Source organism: Protobothrops mucrosquamatus, unplaced genomic scaffold (genome assembly GCF_001527695.2).
Source record: "Protobothrops mucrosquamatus isolate PMUCROS unplaced genomic scaffold, P.Mucros_1.0 scaffold_267, whole genome shotgun sequence".
Classification (NCBI taxonomy): Eukaryota; Metazoa; Chordata; class Lepidosauria; order Squamata; family Viperidae; genus Protobothrops; species Protobothrops mucrosquamatus.
The window spans coordinates 82,278-101,288 of NW_015386343.1; the positions used below are offsets into that span (position 1 = coordinate 82,278).

The window sequence follows — 19,011 nt, forward strand, 5'->3', positions numbered from 1 at the left end:
TAAAATATATGTAATGAATAAATATAATGATTAACAAAAATATAAACCTATCATATCACTATTCTTATATAATATATCAAATGACTTAAACTTCTATGCAATTGATGGTTCTATCCTTGTTGATAATGGGCCAGGAAAAATCCATTTGGAATAATTTTGGCCTGCCATTGGCCTTCCTTTCTCTTTCAAGCTCAAAGATTTGGGAGACAGAATTCCTGTGATACTTTTGTCCTGGAAATTGCTACAGGGTCATATGGCGCTATACTGTAGTGGATGAGACTAATTTTAGTTCTCATAGCACCATATTTCCTAACTTAGGGGTCCCCAACCCCTGGTCCGTGGACCAGAACCAGGCTGCGGCATGCCAGCAACTGGGCCGCACAAACAAACAAAGCCCCATCCGCAGGATGCAGTCAGCACACAAAACCACGCCCCCTCCAGTCCGCCAAAAAACCTCTCTCCAGGTAACCGGTCCCTGGTGTCCAAAGGTTGGGGACCTCTGTCCTAACTGACTGGGAGGTACATCCCACATGGTGGGTGGGGCTGATACAAATGGTGGGTGGAGTCAGAACCAAAAGTAAGTAGAACCATGTATCTCTATCATCGCCCTCCCTTTCTCATTTTGACATCCTTTTGACTGTCTCTCTGTTTAACCCATTGCTATCAAAGGAATATATATCACACATGTCAGAAATCTGAATTGATTGCCTAGAGAAGGATTTTGAAACCAAAGGCCTTGTGAAATTAGGTAAAAGGCACCTCTTTCTCAGTCTTGGAGAAATAATTCTTTCTAAACAAGGGATGCCGTAATTGAGAATAATTGCCAGTTGCTTGTCGGGGGATTACTGCTATTTTTCCTGGGCAAGTAGGGAGAAGTGGCTAATTAACCTGTGATGGAGGAAGGCATCACCTTAAGCTGAGCATCCTTTGTATCATGCATGTATGCATGCCCAGGCTCTCTTTATGTTCTAATTCTGTGTACTTGACTTGAAGGCCTCAGCACCTGTCTGGATTGCAAATGGTTCGTGCTCTATGTGATGGACAGATGGAAGGTGGAGACATCGGGTCAATAGAGATCACTTTCACACCTGGGAAGATCAAGGGTGGAGCTCACATAGCAGACACTAAAACAGCAGGGTATTGTTATTTTGCATTTGTACGGTATTAATTAGCACTCGGTTTTGAAGCAATCTTATACAGTACATTAAAGCTATAGAATTGTGTCTTTCCAAGTGTATTTCACACAATCCTACTATCAACAGTCAGTAAAGGGATGGCTAAGTATGATATGGGAATTGTGGTCCAATGCATCTAAAATACACCCAACTAACAAAGGTCTTGCTACAAAATGAAATAAAAGATACAAATACATACACACACATATACCTTATATTTTATTACTGTATGTCCTGATTTTTTTGTGGGGTAGATTTTTCTGCTATTTTCTAAGAATAATTCTTTTGTAAAGAGCATTTTTCTCTTCTATGGATTTTTCCCTTTTGTGGATCCCGGAGCCTTTTGATTGAAGTCCAGTTTCTGCAACTGCAAAATCCTATCACCAAATTACAAGTGCAGAATGACTCAGAATTTCAAAGTTGAGATTAACCAGTTGTTGAATTAACAGCGGAATGGCTTAGTTCCAATCCTGTTTAGCTATGAAGCTGGCTGAGTGACTTGGAGCCAATTGTTTCCCCTCTAAATTAGTGTTTCTTAAAGTGTGGACTTAGGACCTTTGGGGTCCTGTAAGACACTCTCAGGGGTCAAAATTATTTGCCAAGCCTTTGTTGAAATACAATATTAAAATGTCATCAGTTAATGAGAAGCAGTAGTGGCAACAAATGCAGCAGTTTTAATTTTTAATGCAGTGAATATTGGTAAATGTAATATTTAAGAACAAAAGTTCTTTTGGGTCCTCCATAATTTGTAAAAGTGGAGAGAGAAAAAAAGTTTAAGAACTACTGCTCTAAAGCATAGTGAGCGTAAAATGGAAGGTGGGTGAGAAAGAAAACCATAGATGTCTTTCCCCTAGACCAGGGGTAGGCAACCTTGGCTCTTTTATGACTCGTGGCTGGCTCAGGAATTCTGGGAGTTGAAGTCCACGAGTCATAAAAGAGCCAAGGTTGCCTACCCCTGCCCTAGACAGCTCAAGAAGGGAGAGTGTAAAAGTAGCAACAAAATCATAGAGTTGAAGGGGATATTTAGGCATTTTGAGTCCCACTCCTTGCTGGGAACATAATGAGAACATAAATCTAATTTTGTCTATGCATTTTTTTTTAATCATAGGAGTGTTTGCTTGCTAATGCAAGTAGCCATGCCCTGCGTCCTTTTTGCAGCCTCTCCTTCTGAGCTCCGTTTGAAAGGCGGCACCAATGCAGAGATGGCTCCTCAGATTGACTATACATTGATGGTAAATGGAAGTTCATGTGCTTAAAGTTGGGCTTTTGATCTTGCCGACCCAATTAGCCTTCATTTGGGGTTGTTTCACCGTGGACTTATCCGGTTAGTTTTATCAGTGCAGACACTGGGAATGTATTCACTATATTTGCTGGTCCTCAAGCATTTTTAATCACGCATCTACCTGAAAGTATGGCAGAAAAGAAAAGAAAATGCTTTTAAAAGTTGATGTGATAAATTAAGTGGGCTTAAATCAAGCATAGGAGATTCCAATCAGGAGGCTCATGAGCCAAGACTCACCCCTTTTTTATATGCGCCGCCATGTTAACTTTTTAAAGCTTGCGCAACATATTTGGAGAAGCGGTGATAAGGTTTTTTAGAACAGTGTTAAAGCAAGTTAAAACTGCCTTAATCTATTCAGGTTGTAATAAATGCCTCCATGTCTTATTCATTTGGAAACTTGATTCATACTTGTCAAATCAAGTGAATGGTTATTTCCGAATTTTGTTTGCTTCTTGTAAGTTGGACACTAAATATTTTTATTACTGAAATAATAGGATTGTGTGGATCATATGGCACATTCTGCCCACATTGCAAAGAGGGTGATTCAAATATAATCGGTTGTTTTATTTTTATTCATTAGATATTTTTTAGTCCAAACTGTGTCTTAAGTGAAAAACAGAGAGACTGTGAGGTCCTTAGTGCTCTCTGAGTTTGGTGGGTTTTTTTGCAAACATTTCATTACCAAACTAGGTAACATCATTATGATGATCAAATTCAATAATCATCATTAGCCTTTTTGATATTACTTAATTTGGTGATGAACTGTCTGCAAGAAACCAAACAACAACTAATCAGAGAGCATAAAGGATTACATAATTTAATCCTGACCTACAAATATTCTCTTCTGTTGGAAAAAAGAGAATGAGAATGATTTTGTCTGCCTGAAAAGAAATAAAATGGCATATTACCCCTCCTTCTAACTCTTTCTCCGGGGTATCTGCTACATTGCCTCATGTCACATAAAATGATAGTCAATATGAGCTTGAAAACACTTGACGCGTTCCTTTTCCTTTATGTCCAAGGGAGTATCTGTGAGATTCTACTAATTTGTGGCAGATTAGAATATAAGCGATTTGCACAGATTATAGTTTGTCCTTAAAACATGAAGAAGTTCTAGCTTTTGATAGCAAACTATTGTCCATAGAAATTGCAGTTTTCCGTACTCAGATAAAATAATGAGGCCTTCAGATACATAGATATACTGTTTTCTGCATCAATCTGGCAACATGATTTAATAAATTTAATAAATAAATAAATAAATAAATAAATAAAATGATTAAAGGGTTCTTTATTCATTAAAAGGATGTACCTATGTTTTTCAATAAATGTGTTTACTCTCCAGGTCTTCAAGCCAATAGCTGAAAAGTTTGGTTTGATTGTAGACTGTGACATAAAAAGGAGGTGAGTTCCAGTGGTATGTTGACTTGTGTCTTCTCTCTGTGTTTGCACGTTTCCATCTCCAATAACTTTCCTGCATTTTGGCGACAAAAGATACTCCCTTCCTTTTGCTTATGACCTGCTGTAGTGGCCTTCTGAGTCAGAAGCCATTAAAAGTAAGTGCAGCCTCTGAAAACTAGAGAGAAGCTTCCCTTGAACTCTTTCATAACTTGTCCAAGTTGTTAAATGATGGGGAGAATAACATACATTGTATTTATTAAATTATGACACAAATTGTCTCTTGATTTTCTCCTTTGCTTCTTTGTCCCGGTTTCATCATCTTTTTGGAACTTGCACATCGATGATTTTAGATCCAGAGGACTAGATGTGCCATAGGAGTAAAGGGTGAGGTGATAGCTCCTTCCGTTCTTGAGCTGTCTCCTCTAAGAATATTTACTTGCTTGATCCCTAATGTTCATAACATGCTTGTGGGCTTATCAAAGATACTCTAATGGGGTGTGGAGTAGGACAAGGGTCCTCAACTCCCGGTCTGTGGACCGGTACCGGGCCATGGCATGCCAGCAACCGGTCCGCACAAACAAGCAAAGCCCCATCCATGGTATGCAGGCAGCACACAAAAACCACGCACTCTCCTGTCCGCAGAAAAATCTTTCTCCATGGAACCTGTCCTTGGTGTCCAAAAGGTTGAGGACCTCTGGTGTAGGAAATAGAGCACTAGATTAAATCAGCCTTTTGCAGGAGTGCTATTTATGTTTAAGAAGGTTTATTTTTAATGGCAAAAATATCAACTCATTATTTTGAGCTCTGTTTGTGTGTTATTATTTTCAACAGGGGCTACTATCCGAAAGGGGGCGGTGAAGTGGTTGTCCGAATGTCCCCAGTTAAGCAGCTAAACCCAATCACTTTAACTGACCGTGGTACGGTGACCAAGATCCATGGAAGAGCCTTTGTAGCTGGGGCTTTGCCAATCAAAGTAAGTATGTCTGATAGATTTAGGTGAGGAAAAGAGCTTGTCCTGTAAGATTTGGATCCAAAGTTGGACTGAATTCACACTGCTTTTAAGTTATAAAAATAGTTTGGTTTAGTTAACATGTTAGAATTTGTAAATGATAGCTTATGATTTCCTAGAAGGAATACACCAGTCCTCTGGTTATTAGCAAGCTATTGTTATGCTAACTATGTCTTAGAAAGATGCCATGCTGCCTTGAAAAATAATATGGGCAATTTCGTTATAATAGCAACATAGTAGAGTGATCATTTTACAGTTCTCCACTTGTGCCATATTAAGAAATTTGTTACGCAGTCGTAAGGCTAAAAATAATTAGCTCCATTGTGAAATAGATTCTTTGCCTGAAGAAGATCCCAGATCCCGTCCTTTAATTGGCATCTTCAGTTACAACGGGACACCAAAGCAAATAAGAAGGACATTTGCCTAAGACAGGGGTAGGCAACCTTGGCTCTTTTATGACTCATGGACTTTAACTCCCAGAATTCCTGAGCCAGTATGGCTGGCTCAGGAATTCTGGGAGTTGAAGTCCACGAGTCATAAAAGAGCCAAGGTTGCCTACCCCTGGCCTAAGATACGGCAAAACTGGTTCTGGTCAAAGTTCACAGTAGTGGACAAGATAGACAGATAGCCTAACCTGTTACAATACAGCATTTTGAAAGATGGTGATTATGACTATCTCCTAAATGTGCCCAGGATTCTGATTATAAGAGCATCGCCAAATAGATCATTACAAAAGACGAATAAGTAATCCCCCAAAACCCTGAGTCTCTGTGCCAAATATGTTATATGAAAACACTGGTGTATAACAACTTCTGAGAATCTGGCTCTCACCTTCGTCCAGAAAGTTATTTGATAACTTTAGAAAAATCATTTTTTNTTTCCGGCGGGTGCCTTACCTCCCTTGAGCTGGGCCAGCTGGTGGTCGGCCTGCTCCGTCTCTGCCGCTTGCCAGCTACGCCTCGGCCGGCGCAGGGGGCGGAACCACGCATGCGCGGCGCTCCCGGGCAGGGAAAGTCCTCGACTTACGACCGGTTGGGTAGTCCTCGACTTACGACCGGTTTAGTCCTCGACTTACGGCCGGTTTAGTCCTTGACTTACGACCGGTTTAGTCCTCGACTTACGACCGGTTGGGGGTCGCGGCATTAAAAAGGTTGACAACCATTGCCCTAGACAGCTCAAGAAGGGAGAGTGTAAAAGTAGCAACAAAATCATAAGAGTTGAAGGGGATATTTAGGCATTTGAGTCCCACTCAAATCTAATTTTGTCTATGCATTTTTTTTTTAATCATAGGAGTGTTTGCTTGCTAATGCAAGTAGCCATGCCCTGCGTCCTTTTTGCGGCCTCTCCTTCTGAGCTCCGTTTGAAAGGCGGCACCAATGCAGAGATGGCTCCTCAGATTGACTATACATTGATGGTAAATGGAAGTTCATGTGCTTAAAGTTGGGCTTTTGATCTTGCCGACCCAATTAGCCTTCATTTGGGGTTGTTTCACCGTGGACTTATCCGATTAGTTTTATCAGTGCAGACACTGGGAATGTATTCACTATATTTGCTGGTCCTCAAGCATTTTTAATCACGCATCTACCTGAAAGTATGGCAGAAAAGAAAAGAAAAGAAAAGAAAAAGCTTTTAAAAGCCGATGTGATAAATTAAGTGGGCTAAAGTCAAGCACAGGAGGTTCCAAACACTCAGAAGGCTCATGAACCAAGACTCACCCCTTTTTTATATGTTGATGCGCCCCAATGTTAACTTTTTATAGCTTGCGCAACATATTTGGTGAAGCGGTGATAAAGTTTTTTAGAACAGTGTTAAAGCAAATTAAAACTGCCTTAATCTATTTAGGTGGTAATAAATGCCTCCATGTCTTATTCATTTGGAAACTTGATTCATACTTGTCACAATCAAGTGAATGGTTATTTCCGAATTTTGTTTGCTTCTTGTAAGTACTCAGTTGGACAGTAAATATTTTTATTACTGAAAATAATAGGATTGTGTGGATCATAGGGCACATTCTGCCCACATTGCAAAGAGGGGGATTCAAATATAATCGGTTGTTTTATTTTTATTGATTAGATTTGTTTTAGTCCAATCTATGTCTCAAGTGAAAAACACAGAGACTGTGAGGTCCTTAGTGCTCTCTGAGTTTGGTGGGTTTTTTTGCAAACATTTCATTACCAAACTAGGTAACATCATTATGATGATCAAATTCAATAATCATCATTAGCCTTTTTGATATTACTTAATTTGGTGATGAACTGTCTGCAAGAAACCAAACAACAACTAATCAGAGAGCATCAAGGATTACATAATTTAATCCTGACCTACAAATATTCTCTTCTGTTGGAAAAAAGAGAATGAGAATGATTTTGTCTGCCTGAAAAGAAATAAAATGGCATATTACCCCTCCTTTTAACTCTTTCTCCGGGGTATCTGCTACATTGCCTCATGTCACATAAAATGATAGTCAACATGAGCTTGAAAACACTTGACGCGTTCCTTTTCCTTTATGTCCAAGGGAGTATCTGTGAGATTCTACTAATTTGTGGCAGATTAGAATATAAGCGATTTGCACAGATTATAGTTTGTCCTTAAAACATGAAGAAGTTCTAGCTTTTGATAGCAAACTATTGTCCATAGAAATTGCAGTTTTCCGTACTCAGATAAAATAATGAGGCCTTCAGATACATAGATATACTGTTTTCTGCATCAATCTGGCAACATGATTTAATAAATTTAATAAATAAATAAATAAATAAAATAAATGATTAAAGGGTTCTTTATTCATTAAAAGGATGTACCTATGTTTTTCAATAAATGTGTTTACTCTCCAGGTCTTCAAGCCAATAGCTGAAAAGTTTGGTTTGATTGTAGACTGTGACATAAAAAGGAGGTGAGTTCCAGTGGTATGTTGACTTGTGTCTTCTCTCTGTGTTTGCACGTTTCCATCTCCAATAACTTTCCTGCATTTTGGCGACAAAAGATACTCCCTTCCTTTTGCTTATGACCTGCTGTAGTGGCCTTCTGAGTCAGAAGCCATTAAAAGTAAGTGCAGCCTCTGAAAACTAGAGAGAAGCTTCCCTTGAACTCTTTCATAACTTGTCCAAGTTGTTAAATGATGGGGAGAATAACATACATTGTATTTATTACATTATGACACAAATTGTCTCTTGATTTTCTCCTTTGCTTCTTTGTCCCGGTTTCATCATCTTTTTGGAACTTGCACATCGATGATTTTAGATCCAGAGGACTAAATGTGCCATAGGAGTAAAGGGTGAGGTGATAGCTCCTTCCGTTCTTGAGCTGTCTCCTCTAAGAATATTTACTTGCTTGATCCCTAATGTTCATAACATGCTTGTGGGCTTATCAAAGATACTCTAATGGGGTGTGGAGTAGGACAAGGGTCCTCAACTCCCGGTCTGTGGACCGGTACCGGGCCATGGCATGCCAGCAACCGGTCCGCACAAACAAGCAAAGCCCCATCCATGGTATGCAGGCAGCACACAAAAACCACGCACTCTCCTGTCCGCAGAAAAATCTTTCTCCGTGGAACCTGTCCTTGGTGTCCAAAAGGTTGAGGACCTCTGGTGTAGGAAATAGAGCACTAGATTAAATCAGCCTTTTGCAGGAGTGCTATTTATGTTTAAGAAGGTTTATTTTTAATGGCAAAAATATCAACTCATTATTTTGAGCTCTGCTTGTGTGTTATTATTTTCAACAGGGGCTACTATCCGAAAGGGGGCGGTGAAGTGGTTGTCCGAATGTCCCCAGTTAAGCAGCTAAACCCAATCACTTTAACTGACCGTGGTACGGTGACCAAGATCCATGGAAGAGCCTTTGTAGCTGGGGCTTTGCCAATCAAAGTAAGTATGTCTGATAGATTTAGGTGAGGAAAAGGGCTTGTCCTGTAAGATTTGGATCCAAAGTTGGACTGAATTCACACTGCTTTTAAGTTATAAAAATAGTTTAGTTTAGTTAACATGTTAGAATTTGTAAATGATAGCTTATGATTTCCTAGAAGAAATACACCAGTCCTCTGGTTATTAGCAAGCTATTGTTACGCTAACTATGTCTTAGAAAGATGCCATGCTGCCTTGAAAAATAATATGGGCAATTTCGTTATAATAGCAACATAGTAGAGTGATCATTTTACAGTTCTCCACTTGTGCCATATTAAGAAATTTGTTACGCAGTCGTAAGGCTAAAAATAATTAGCTCCATTGTGAAATAGATTCTTTGCCTGAAGAAGATCCCAGATCCCGTCCTTTAATTGGCATCTTCAGTTACAACGGGACACCAAAGCAAATAAGAAGGACATTTGCCTAAGACGGGGGTAGGCAACCTTGGCTCTTTTATGACTCATGGACTTTAACTCCCAGAATTCCTGAGCCAGTATGCCTGGCTCAGGAATTCTGGGAGTTGAAGTCCACGAGTCATAAAAGAGCCAAGGTTGCCTACCCCTGGCCTAAGATACGGCAAAACTGGTTCTGGTCAAAGTTCACAGTAGTGGACAAGATAGACAGATAGCCTAACCTGTTACAATACAGCATTTTGAAAGATGGTGATTATGACTATGTCCTAAATGTGCCCAGGATTCTGATTATAAGAGCATCGCCAAATAGATCATTACAAAAGACGAATAAGTAATCCCCCAAAACCCTGAGTCTCTGTGCCAAATATGTTATATGAAAACACTGGTGTATAACAACTTCTGAGAATCTGGCTCTCACCTTCGTCCAGAAAGTTATTTGATAACTTTAGAAAAATCATTTTTTTGTTTTTGTTTTTACCTCAGTCTCCCATCTGCTGAATGAGTCAAATAAGCCAGGTCACCTATAAAGCTGCTCTGTAGTTTAGGAGGTAACTGATCACAGGGCTGAGATTTGCTGTGAAAGAAGGTTTCCAGATGAGACCTCCTTTCTATAGCAGGGTTATCTTATCAGTGGTCCTAAGACTGCTTGACACCATCCAGAGTCTTTGATGTGGTCTCCAGAACCTCTCCAGAATTTGCATTGATCTTGCAGTTGTTTTTTCTTCACAAAAAAAACCTCAATAAACCGGAGGGCCGTAGTCTTATTCCTGTGTATGATTCAATTTAAAGACGTTCGTGTTTATTTTTTTCCCCAACTTACTTGAGTTCAGCCCCTGACTTGCCACTCAAACACCAAGTAGAGACCTCAACCTGAAACGGGTTTAGGTTGTTCTGTACAAAACTCTGTACGAATGGCAGGGAATCATCAGGCGAGCTACTTTAAGCAAACAGTCTCTAGATCAGCTTTTCAGGAGACGCTATTTGCAAATTTCTGCAAAATTAACAATCTTTCCCCTCTTTCCATGTGAAATACACATATGATGGAAAGCCCTTGCATTGGGAATTCCATGTATTCCTCTCTTTTTTTGTTACTTTAGGTGGCCAGAGATATGGCTTCCGCTGCAGTGAAATGCATCAGGAAAGAGATTCGGGATCTTTACGTCAATATTCAGACTGTTAGAGAGCCGGATAACGAGGCCTTTGGAACAGGATCTGGAATTATGTGAGTGAGTTTGGCTGTCCTTTGAGAGTCCAGTTTATTGCCATAGGAAGCCAACTGGTTTCTTGTGAGCTGCTTTTTGGGGAGAGAAAAGGAAGGGTGAGCTTCAATGTTTTCATATAATTCTATAAGTTTTTACTTTGTTTAGAATTGTTGCAGAGACATCCACTGGCTGCTTGCTGGCAGGATCATCCCTTGGTAAAAGAGGTGAGAGCTTTAGGCACCGGGACATTGCTTCATGCGACTTGGCCTCCTCAGTACCTGTTTTGTAGAAGGCTCTGGCTTTATGGTAATAAACTAAAAGAATGGCGGTGTCTTCCAGTTCCTTTCTCTGGCTTATATCCATTCTATGTTCTTATCTGATGATAGCTTCATTATGACTTTCTTCCTTCCTTTCTTCCTTCCTTCCTTCCTTCCTTCCTTCCTTCCTTCCTTCCTTCCTTCCTTCCTTTCTTCCTTCCTTCCTTATTTTATTATTTTATTTTATTTTATTATTTTATTTTTTTTAATTTTTTTTAAATTTTTTTTATTTTATTACTTTATTTTATTTTATTTTATTTTATTTTATTTTTTTTATTTTATTTTATTTTATTTTTTTTTATTTTATTTCTATTCTGCCCATCTCCCTGATAAGGCAGTTCTGAGTGGTATATAAATTTAATAAATAAATAATATTCCCAATAAGGCAACGTGGGTCTTCTAGTCCAAAAGATGTCTTATTACAAATAGAGAGCTTGCCCTGGCTGAGTCTCTAAGGCTGGTTCTGAAGAGGAAGCATGTGTGTGTTTGTATATGTGTGTACATATATCATTTCCTCCATATACTTCATTTGTATGATTATGTCAACATGCTTCGGATCCATTGCATGCAAAGTTCATTGTATCAAGGTTCACTAAATTGGGCTCTCTCTATAGCACATATTTGGAGGAGCCACAATAGCCATACGTGTTATAATAATAATAATAAAGTTGGAAGGGACCTTGGAGGTCATCGAGTCCAACCCCCTGCTCAGGCAGGAAACCCTATACCATTTCGGACAGATGGCTGTCCAGTCTCTTCTTAAAAACTTCCAGTGTTGGAGCATTCACTGCTTCTGGAGGCAGGTTGTTCCATTGGTTAATTGTTCTAACTGTCAGGAAGTTTCTCCTTAGTTCTAAGTTGCTTCTCTCCTTGATCAGTTTTGTTATGTTATGTTATGTCATGTTATGTTATGTTATAGTTCATTCTAAATCAGATATAACTTCCTGAGTATCTGATATCAAATTTCATCACAAAGCAAAACTTCATAACTCTCCCTGGCTACCTTGTGAAAGTGAATGAAGGCCTTTTATAATTTTAAACCATCCAAAGGTAGAAATCTGCTCCGAACATATTTTCATTTATTGAGGAGGCAATCGTGTTAGAAGCATTTTATTTAAACCAGGTTCCCTACTTAATTTTTCTCGCAGGTAAAAATGCAGACAAAGTTGGAATTGAAGCAGCGGAGATGTTGCTGGGAAACCTTCGGCATGGAGGTGCTGTGGATGATTATCTGCAGGACCAAGTAAGAGCTGCGTGTGGGAAGTCTCTCACAAAAAAAAAGCTGAAATATCACATATACACCTTCTCGTACATGTAAATTAGGGATCCAAGGAGTTATTAATTCAGAATCCAGGTTTTCTCAGTCTATCGCCCACCAGCTGTGATAGCCTATGAGTCTTGTCATCTTGAGTGATAGGTGGACAGGAGTTGTAATCCAACACAGCTGGAGAGTGAAGTGAGGAGAAAGCTCTAATAATTCCTGAGCTTTATTAGGAGCATACTAATAAGGAAATACTCTGACATTTCCAGCAGGTTGATAAATTTCAGACCAACCTCACTGGAAAAACAAAATAGACACTCCCTTCCTTTTTGTTTGTTTTTAACACCATTTCCATTTGGTTGTATACCTTGAAGGAGAATAAACTTAAATAAACCCTTGAGAGGTTGAACTTTCCATTATGTTGGGGGAAGCAGGCTGGTGTCCTAGGAGAGCTTTAAGCCACATGGATTCCTGAGTTTCCCCTTTTCTTGCATACTCAGTTGGGAAGTATGCAAGAAGACAGGAAACCCAGCTTTCTGCAGTTGGGATTTTCTGGCATTGGAAATTCCAGCAGAGGTGGCTGTTAGTGAAAATGGGAAGGCGGATCTGGCAAAAAAAACCCCACTTAATTCAGCAGACCTTATTCTCAGATCATTCACTGGGAAAGGTTCTCTTTCAATTCCACCTGCAGTTTTGAAAAGCCACCTTTATAACTTTGCAAATTTTGATACAAAATTTGGGGCTTACATTTCTGCAGCCTTATTTTTCTGTAAACCTGCCTTTTTTTGGGGGGGGGGGGAAAGGTAAACTGATGTTCTCACGATGCTAAATAGTTGCGTTAATACAAAATAGCTTGAGATGAAAGTTTACCAAAGTGATGCCCATCTTCGCGCCGTTTTGGCTTGGGTTTTCAACAATGTCCTCAGTAAGATTGACCAAACTGGGCCCACTAATGAACTCTGTTTAACTAGTAACAATAATAAAGCAGCAAGCTAAAAATTAGCCAGAATCTTTCCAGAGCTTTAGAACCTTGTGTGAAACTGGAAAAGGTTGTAGAGTTAGTGTATTTTACAATAGAGATGGAAAAATATGTTGTAAGAGGACACTCATGTTAATCTATGGTGGGAACAGGGGTCTCCGGTCCCTGGGTCACGGCCCACTCCCAGGATGTGGCCTATTTGGAACCAGGCCACATGAGTGGCAGGCTGGCGTGCATGCACAGCTCAACTTGTGTGAGCGGCAAGCCAACGCATGTGCAGTTCAACTTGCGCAAGTTGAGCTGTGCGCCTGGATGCACGCCAGCCCGTCACTCACGTGGCCCGGTTCCCTTCCCCCCCCTTCCAGGCCCCCAAGCCACAAAGGTTGGGGACCACTGTGGTAGAACCTTTTCTGACTAATACATTTTATTACCGGTAAGTAATAATAAGTAAGATTACTTTATAAATATATTTAAGTTCAGTGGCACTTATTCCCTAATTATATCTTCAGGATTGCAACCATACATTTTTCAGCGACTTGGCTGGTTGTAATCAACTCAGATAATTCAGAATGGTGCAAGCAAAAACGTCTAGAAAGAAAGGCACTCCATAAAAAGATGCTCCAGTCAGATAGTCAAAGAATGTGTCTTCTTTTTTTTTATAACACGGAGTATTGCATCCAGGCATTCATAATGCTGGCTTGTTTTTGATCCCCTCCAGCTGATAATTTTCATGGCTTTAGCAAATGGGAAATCGAGAATAAAAACTGGACCAATTACGCTGCACTCCGAAACAGCGATACATTTTGCTGAACTGCTGACAAAAGTAAGTACCAGGGTTTTTTTAACGGATCGGTTGAACTTCCAAATCTCTCAGTCTGGCCAGTAGTGGTATATGGCATGATCTCTAGTGAAAAAAATGGGCTGGCACTGGGAAGCAAAAAATACAATGATGCCCTTCACAATTCCACGTATACAGGAAAGAATGGCAATTACTTTCAACATATTGAGCCTAAGGTAGGATGCATAACAATTGCAGCTTACATCCTTACTGCCCTCCAGCACCTCCTCCTTGAGGTAGCTGACTTGCCTTGTCTACTGGCTGGATTATGGAGTATCTGCTTGAAGATACGATCTTTAACCATCCCCATTTTGTGCAATGGGTGCATGCCAGCAGGATACAAACTTGAAATTTCCCTGGGTATCATTAGCAGTAGCACATATCAGATATAACAAAGTCATTTGGGGGATGGCACTCTGACTTCAGAATGCTCTCTTTGGGGAAATTGAAGTAGTGCTTAGATTACAGCAGGGGTCTTCAAACTTGGCCCTTTTATGACTTGTGGACTTCAACTCCCAGAATTCCTCAGCCAGCATGCCAGGCTGAGGAATTCTGGGAGTTGAAGTCCACAAGTCATAAAAGGGTCAAGTTTGAAGACCCCTGGATTACAGTATTAAGAAATATCACCTTACAAGTAGTTTGAAGACCCCTGGATTACAGTATTACGAAATATCACTTTACAAGTAGTCCTCACTTACCGACTGCCTTGTTTAGCAATCATTTAAACTTATGACAGTGCTGAAGAAGGAGGTTTATAACCAGTCCTTGAACTTACGGCCATCACAGCGTCCTTGCGATCATGTGATTACAGTTTGGCACTTCATAATCATCCCATAGTGACATGATCGCCATTTGTGACCTTCAGAGCTGGTGTCTCACAAGAGGAAGCTGGCCTGAACTCATAAGTTCAGATATGTTGCATTTAATGACCGATGGTGATTTGCTCAATGACTGTAGCAGAATTGATGGAGGTCCGGTGCAATCACATGACTTTAGTTGCTGGTCCCAATTGCAGTCGGTAAATGGGGATTATCTGTATTTGTAATTTTTGAATGTTTTGTGTGTTGCCCTGTGCCTGGAGTCCACTTTATGTGAAGAACAATTTTAGAAAGCGTGGGTTCTTTTTGTTTATTGTTTGCAGGCTAAGTTTACCGTGACAAAATCAGAAGATGAAGAATCTTCCAAGGATACCCATATTATTGAGTGCCAAGGAATCGGATTGCTAAATACAAATCTGTAATTATTGCTCTGGGTGGGATGGTGTTATGTTTATTTTGGTTTGTTTTTCTTTAAATATCTGTATAAATGTATTGCACTTCATTCACTGGAATGTTTGAATAAAGCACTTCCTTAAATTCCCTTTATTATTAAAGTAATAATAAATAAATGTACTTATTTATTGGGCTTATATCTTGCCTCAGCCCAAAGACTATTAGTGGCTTATGTGATAGAAAAGGGTTAATTAAACAATCGCACCTAAAATTCAACATTTTAATTTGGACTTATTTCTCTCCTCCCCCCCCCCCAAAAAAAACAACAAAAAACTGTGGACAAAATCTGTTGTTTCCAAAGCTGTCCGGACAACTGATAGTATTTGCATCACAAGGACAGTGATGTTTTTTCACCATTTGTATCCTCTTTTTGACAAAATGATCCTTCAATGATATAAATAATGTCAGTTAGAATTTAAGGAATATCCCTTCTCTGTCCTAAACTAAATTGTAGTTTAAACTGAAATAGGCTTATCAGATCTAGGTTTCAAAATGCCAGATCCCTCAGTTTTAACAATTTCCCATCTTATTAGGCCACAAAACAATTCTGACACCTTAACTGCAACATTGCTTGCTTTAAATTCAATTCAATATAACTTAACTTTGTGAGGGGAGGGAGGAAGGAAGGAAGGAAGGAAGGAAGGAAGGAAGGAAGGAAGGAAGGAAGGAAGGAAGGAAGGAAGGAAGGAAGGAAGGAAGGAAGGAAGGAAATTTCTATTGTTTTCCACTCCATTTTGTCTAATGGTTAATCACCAGGCTAAAAAGAAGACCATGAGTTCTAGTCCCACAGTAGCCATGAAAGCCATCTGGGTGACCTTGGGCCAGCCCCTCTCTCAGCCCAATTTATCATACAGGGTGGTGGTTGTTGGGAAAAGAAAAGGAGGAAGGTGTGTTGGATATGTTTACTGCCTTGAGTTATTTGTAAAAACAAAGATGGCATACGAATAAGGAAAGGAAGAAGAAGAAGACAGACTATTGATTTCAAAGTCCCAACACTCCACTCATCTCAAGGACAATGGTAGAAACAGGTTAAGAGCATAAATGTTCCTTTGAAAGTAAAGCTCTGTTGCCATTATTCTGTTAAGCTTCTTATCTGGAGCTCCATTGCCATAACCTGAGCTCCTTTATCTTCAACTGATTTCACTGCTTATGCAAGGACTCCTCTCAGACACCCAACTGTAGCCAGAAGAGGCTGTAGGAGACATACGTTTTGTTCTTTCTGCCTTTAAAAAGATTGTGAGGAATAGCCAGCCATAATGTCTGATCAGATCCCGAGATCAAAGGTACAAGAAAGAGGAGGAGCTGATTAAGATTAGTGCAAACCTCCCCAAGGGGTAAAGCAATCCAGAATTTAATTGGCACCTTCCCGATGTCTGGCATCTTCCAATGTTCACCACTCTGCAGTTAATGCCAGCTTTTTAAGCATACTTAACATTTCAGAAAACCCCAAGTTTGGGAATCTGGCGCCCTCTAGAGCTGTAGTGGCAAACCTATGGCATGGGTGCCACAGGCGGCACGTGGAGCCGTCCCTGTGGGCACGTGCGCCATCGCCCCAGAGGGAGGCGGGGCCAGGCTGCTCCCCTCCGCCTCTCCACATGCGCCTGCGCTCTTGCTCCTGGCCGTGGGGGGGCGCTAAATCTCTCTGAAGGCATAGATCCGGGCAGCAGAGGCCATGCCCACCCAGAGGGCCACGCCCACCTAGCACCCAGCAATACATAAGTGGGTTTTGGGTTGCAGTTTGGGCACTCGGTCTCTAAAAGGCTCGCCACCACTGCTCTAGAGGCTAAAACCTGCAGACATTGTTCAAAACACAGTTTTTGCTGCATCTCACCTAACTCAAGGCAGCGAACACATCTAAGATTCCTTTTTTCTCTTCATTTCAGAACTTCTGAACCAGGTTGTAAGTACATTTTGAGGGGTTGGTCATGACGGTAAACAGCCACTAAGCACTTTTTACTGTTTTCAGGAGTTCCATAGCAATGCCAGAGATGGAAAAAATTAATAGATACCTGGTACTGAAAAGTTTGGAGGGATGTTATAGCTAAAAGGCCTTGAATTGGACTCAGAATAAAATGGGAAATCAGTACAATTTGAAGAGTGATCAGTATTGATGGTTTATGTCAGTGTTTCTCAAACCTGACCCCTTTAAGACATGTGGACTTCAATTCCCTGTTTTTGGATGTCAGTAGCTGAGTTCACATATCTTTGTCCTGAATGTGTTTTGGTTGGGCCCTGTGTACTGTGTGTACCCAGTTCTTGCAGTCTGGTCTTGAGGATTTGTACCTTCATATGTTCTGTCAAATCACCAATTTTGTTTTCGTCAAACATTTTTACTCAAAAATCTCCCAATACGCTGTCAGTAGGATGGCTAGGAAATTCAGGGAATTGCTGTCCCAATGGATCTGGGGTTAGGGGTCAGGTTGGGGAAAGGGGTCATAAGAATGGAGGAATGGACCTCCAGCAGAGATGTTTAAGAACAGGGCTTTTCAACCAGTGGTACGGGTACCACCTGTGGTACCTTGGCACCTGGCAGGTGGTACGCGACCATCCTAGAAAAGTAGTGGGGGAGGGGAATGAGCTGAACCGGTGGCAGCACCGCATAAGCCTGAGCGAGAGGTGGCTGGAGCTGTCAGGACTCAGCGGAAGCGCCAGGATCAGCGCCAGGCTCCAGCTGATCAGTGCTTCTTCAGGGCTGTCAGGGCTCAGTGGAAGCGCCAGGATCAGCGCCAGGCTCCAGCTGGAGCTCGGCGCTGATCCTCGCGCTTCTGCTGAGCCCTGAAGAAGCACCAATCAGCTGGAATGTTGCAGCATGTGCAGGGTCCTGTGATTTACATTCAGATGCTTGGCAACTGATTCATATTTATGACAGTCACAGTGTCCCAGGATCATGGGAAGTGACCAAAACCTGCTGCAACCACCCAGCAAACGGGGGGAATAAAAACCAAACACCCCCCACCCCACCTCCGCTGCCAATCTTCAGCAGAAATGCTCACAACAATGAAAACCTCGGATAGGAGGAAGAGCCCCGCCGGGCGGGCAGGCAGGTGTCTTGCTTGGCTGTGGCTTGGGCACTTTTTCAGTGCCATTGTAACTTCAGTCACTAAACGAACTGTTGTAAGTCGAGGACTACCTGTACTTTATCACTTTTTTCCTTTTTTTTTTTTTTGGTCATCAAGTTTTTGACACCTTGCTAGGCGACTAGTGGTACTTGGATATTGCCATATCCTAAAAGTGGTACAATGGGTGAAAAGATTGAAAAGCCCTGTTCAAGAAGGCTTGACCCAAAAGCAGAGGGGTTTGCTACTTGCACTGCAGAAGCCAAACCAGCCACTTCATGGTGCTGTTGCCTCATGAATGAAATTAAGGCCACATCTGCCTAGCATTGTGTTTCTCAAGTTTGGCAACTTTAAGATGTGTGGACTTCAACTCCCAGAACTCTGAGAAATACTGAAGGGGCCTCTTGAGTTTCCAGACTTGAAGAACTGGCCAAATGCACACCAAAGGCCTTTAGTAAGGAAGAATGAAGCCTCTTTGGATTGTGTGGGTGGTTTCCATTTCTTTCCTTCCAATTCTGTTATCCTGGTTCACTTTTCAGTTTTGTCTCTTCTCCTTCTTTTTAATAGTTTATTTGTAAAACATCTGAAAGTTTTCCCCAACACTGTGCAATTTCATGCTGTAGTTTGGATTCCATTGTTGGGAGCATTTGTTTCGGGTTGAGTTTTCCACTCAGTTACTATAACATTATGAGATGTTTTAGTACCCACCTGTACTCCTCTTTGCCATGCTACCTGACTCCTAAGTATCAGGTCTTTCAAGGAGAAAGGTGATTTGATAGCTTTACCTCAAGCAAATGATACACAAGAGAAAACCAAATCAGGATGTTTTGATAAATTATAGATTAGGGAAAGGACCATATTTATCAAAACGTTTACTGATTCACAGGTAGCATCAAATTTGTCAGCAGATCCAA

General features: G+C 40.8%; 1 protein-coding gene across 1 annotated transcript in view; it reads left to right on the plus strand.

The window, feature by feature from the left end:
• RTCA (RNA 3'-terminal phosphate cyclase) overlaps positions 1-15,125 on the plus strand; it is an 18,629-nt gene extending 3,504 nt beyond the window's left edge. The window contains exons 3-11 of the mRNA XM_015831613.1: positions 994-1,137; positions 2,284-2,407; positions 3,800-3,858; positions 4,687-4,828; positions 10,271-10,395; positions 10,541-10,599; positions 11,841-11,935; positions 13,651-13,755; positions 14,912-15,125. Coding sequence (XP_015687099.1) covers positions 994-1,137; positions 2,284-2,407; positions 3,800-3,858; positions 4,687-4,828; positions 10,271-10,395; positions 10,541-10,599; positions 11,841-11,935; positions 13,651-13,755; positions 14,912-15,010 — 952 coding nt within the window. The 3' untranslated portion in view covers positions 15,011-15,125. The remainder of the gene's footprint in view (positions 1-993; positions 1,138-2,283; positions 2,408-3,799; positions 3,859-4,686; positions 4,829-10,270; positions 10,396-10,540; positions 10,600-11,840; positions 11,936-13,650; positions 13,756-14,911) is intronic.
• The last annotated feature ends 3,886 nt before the right edge of the window (positions 15,126-19,011 follow it).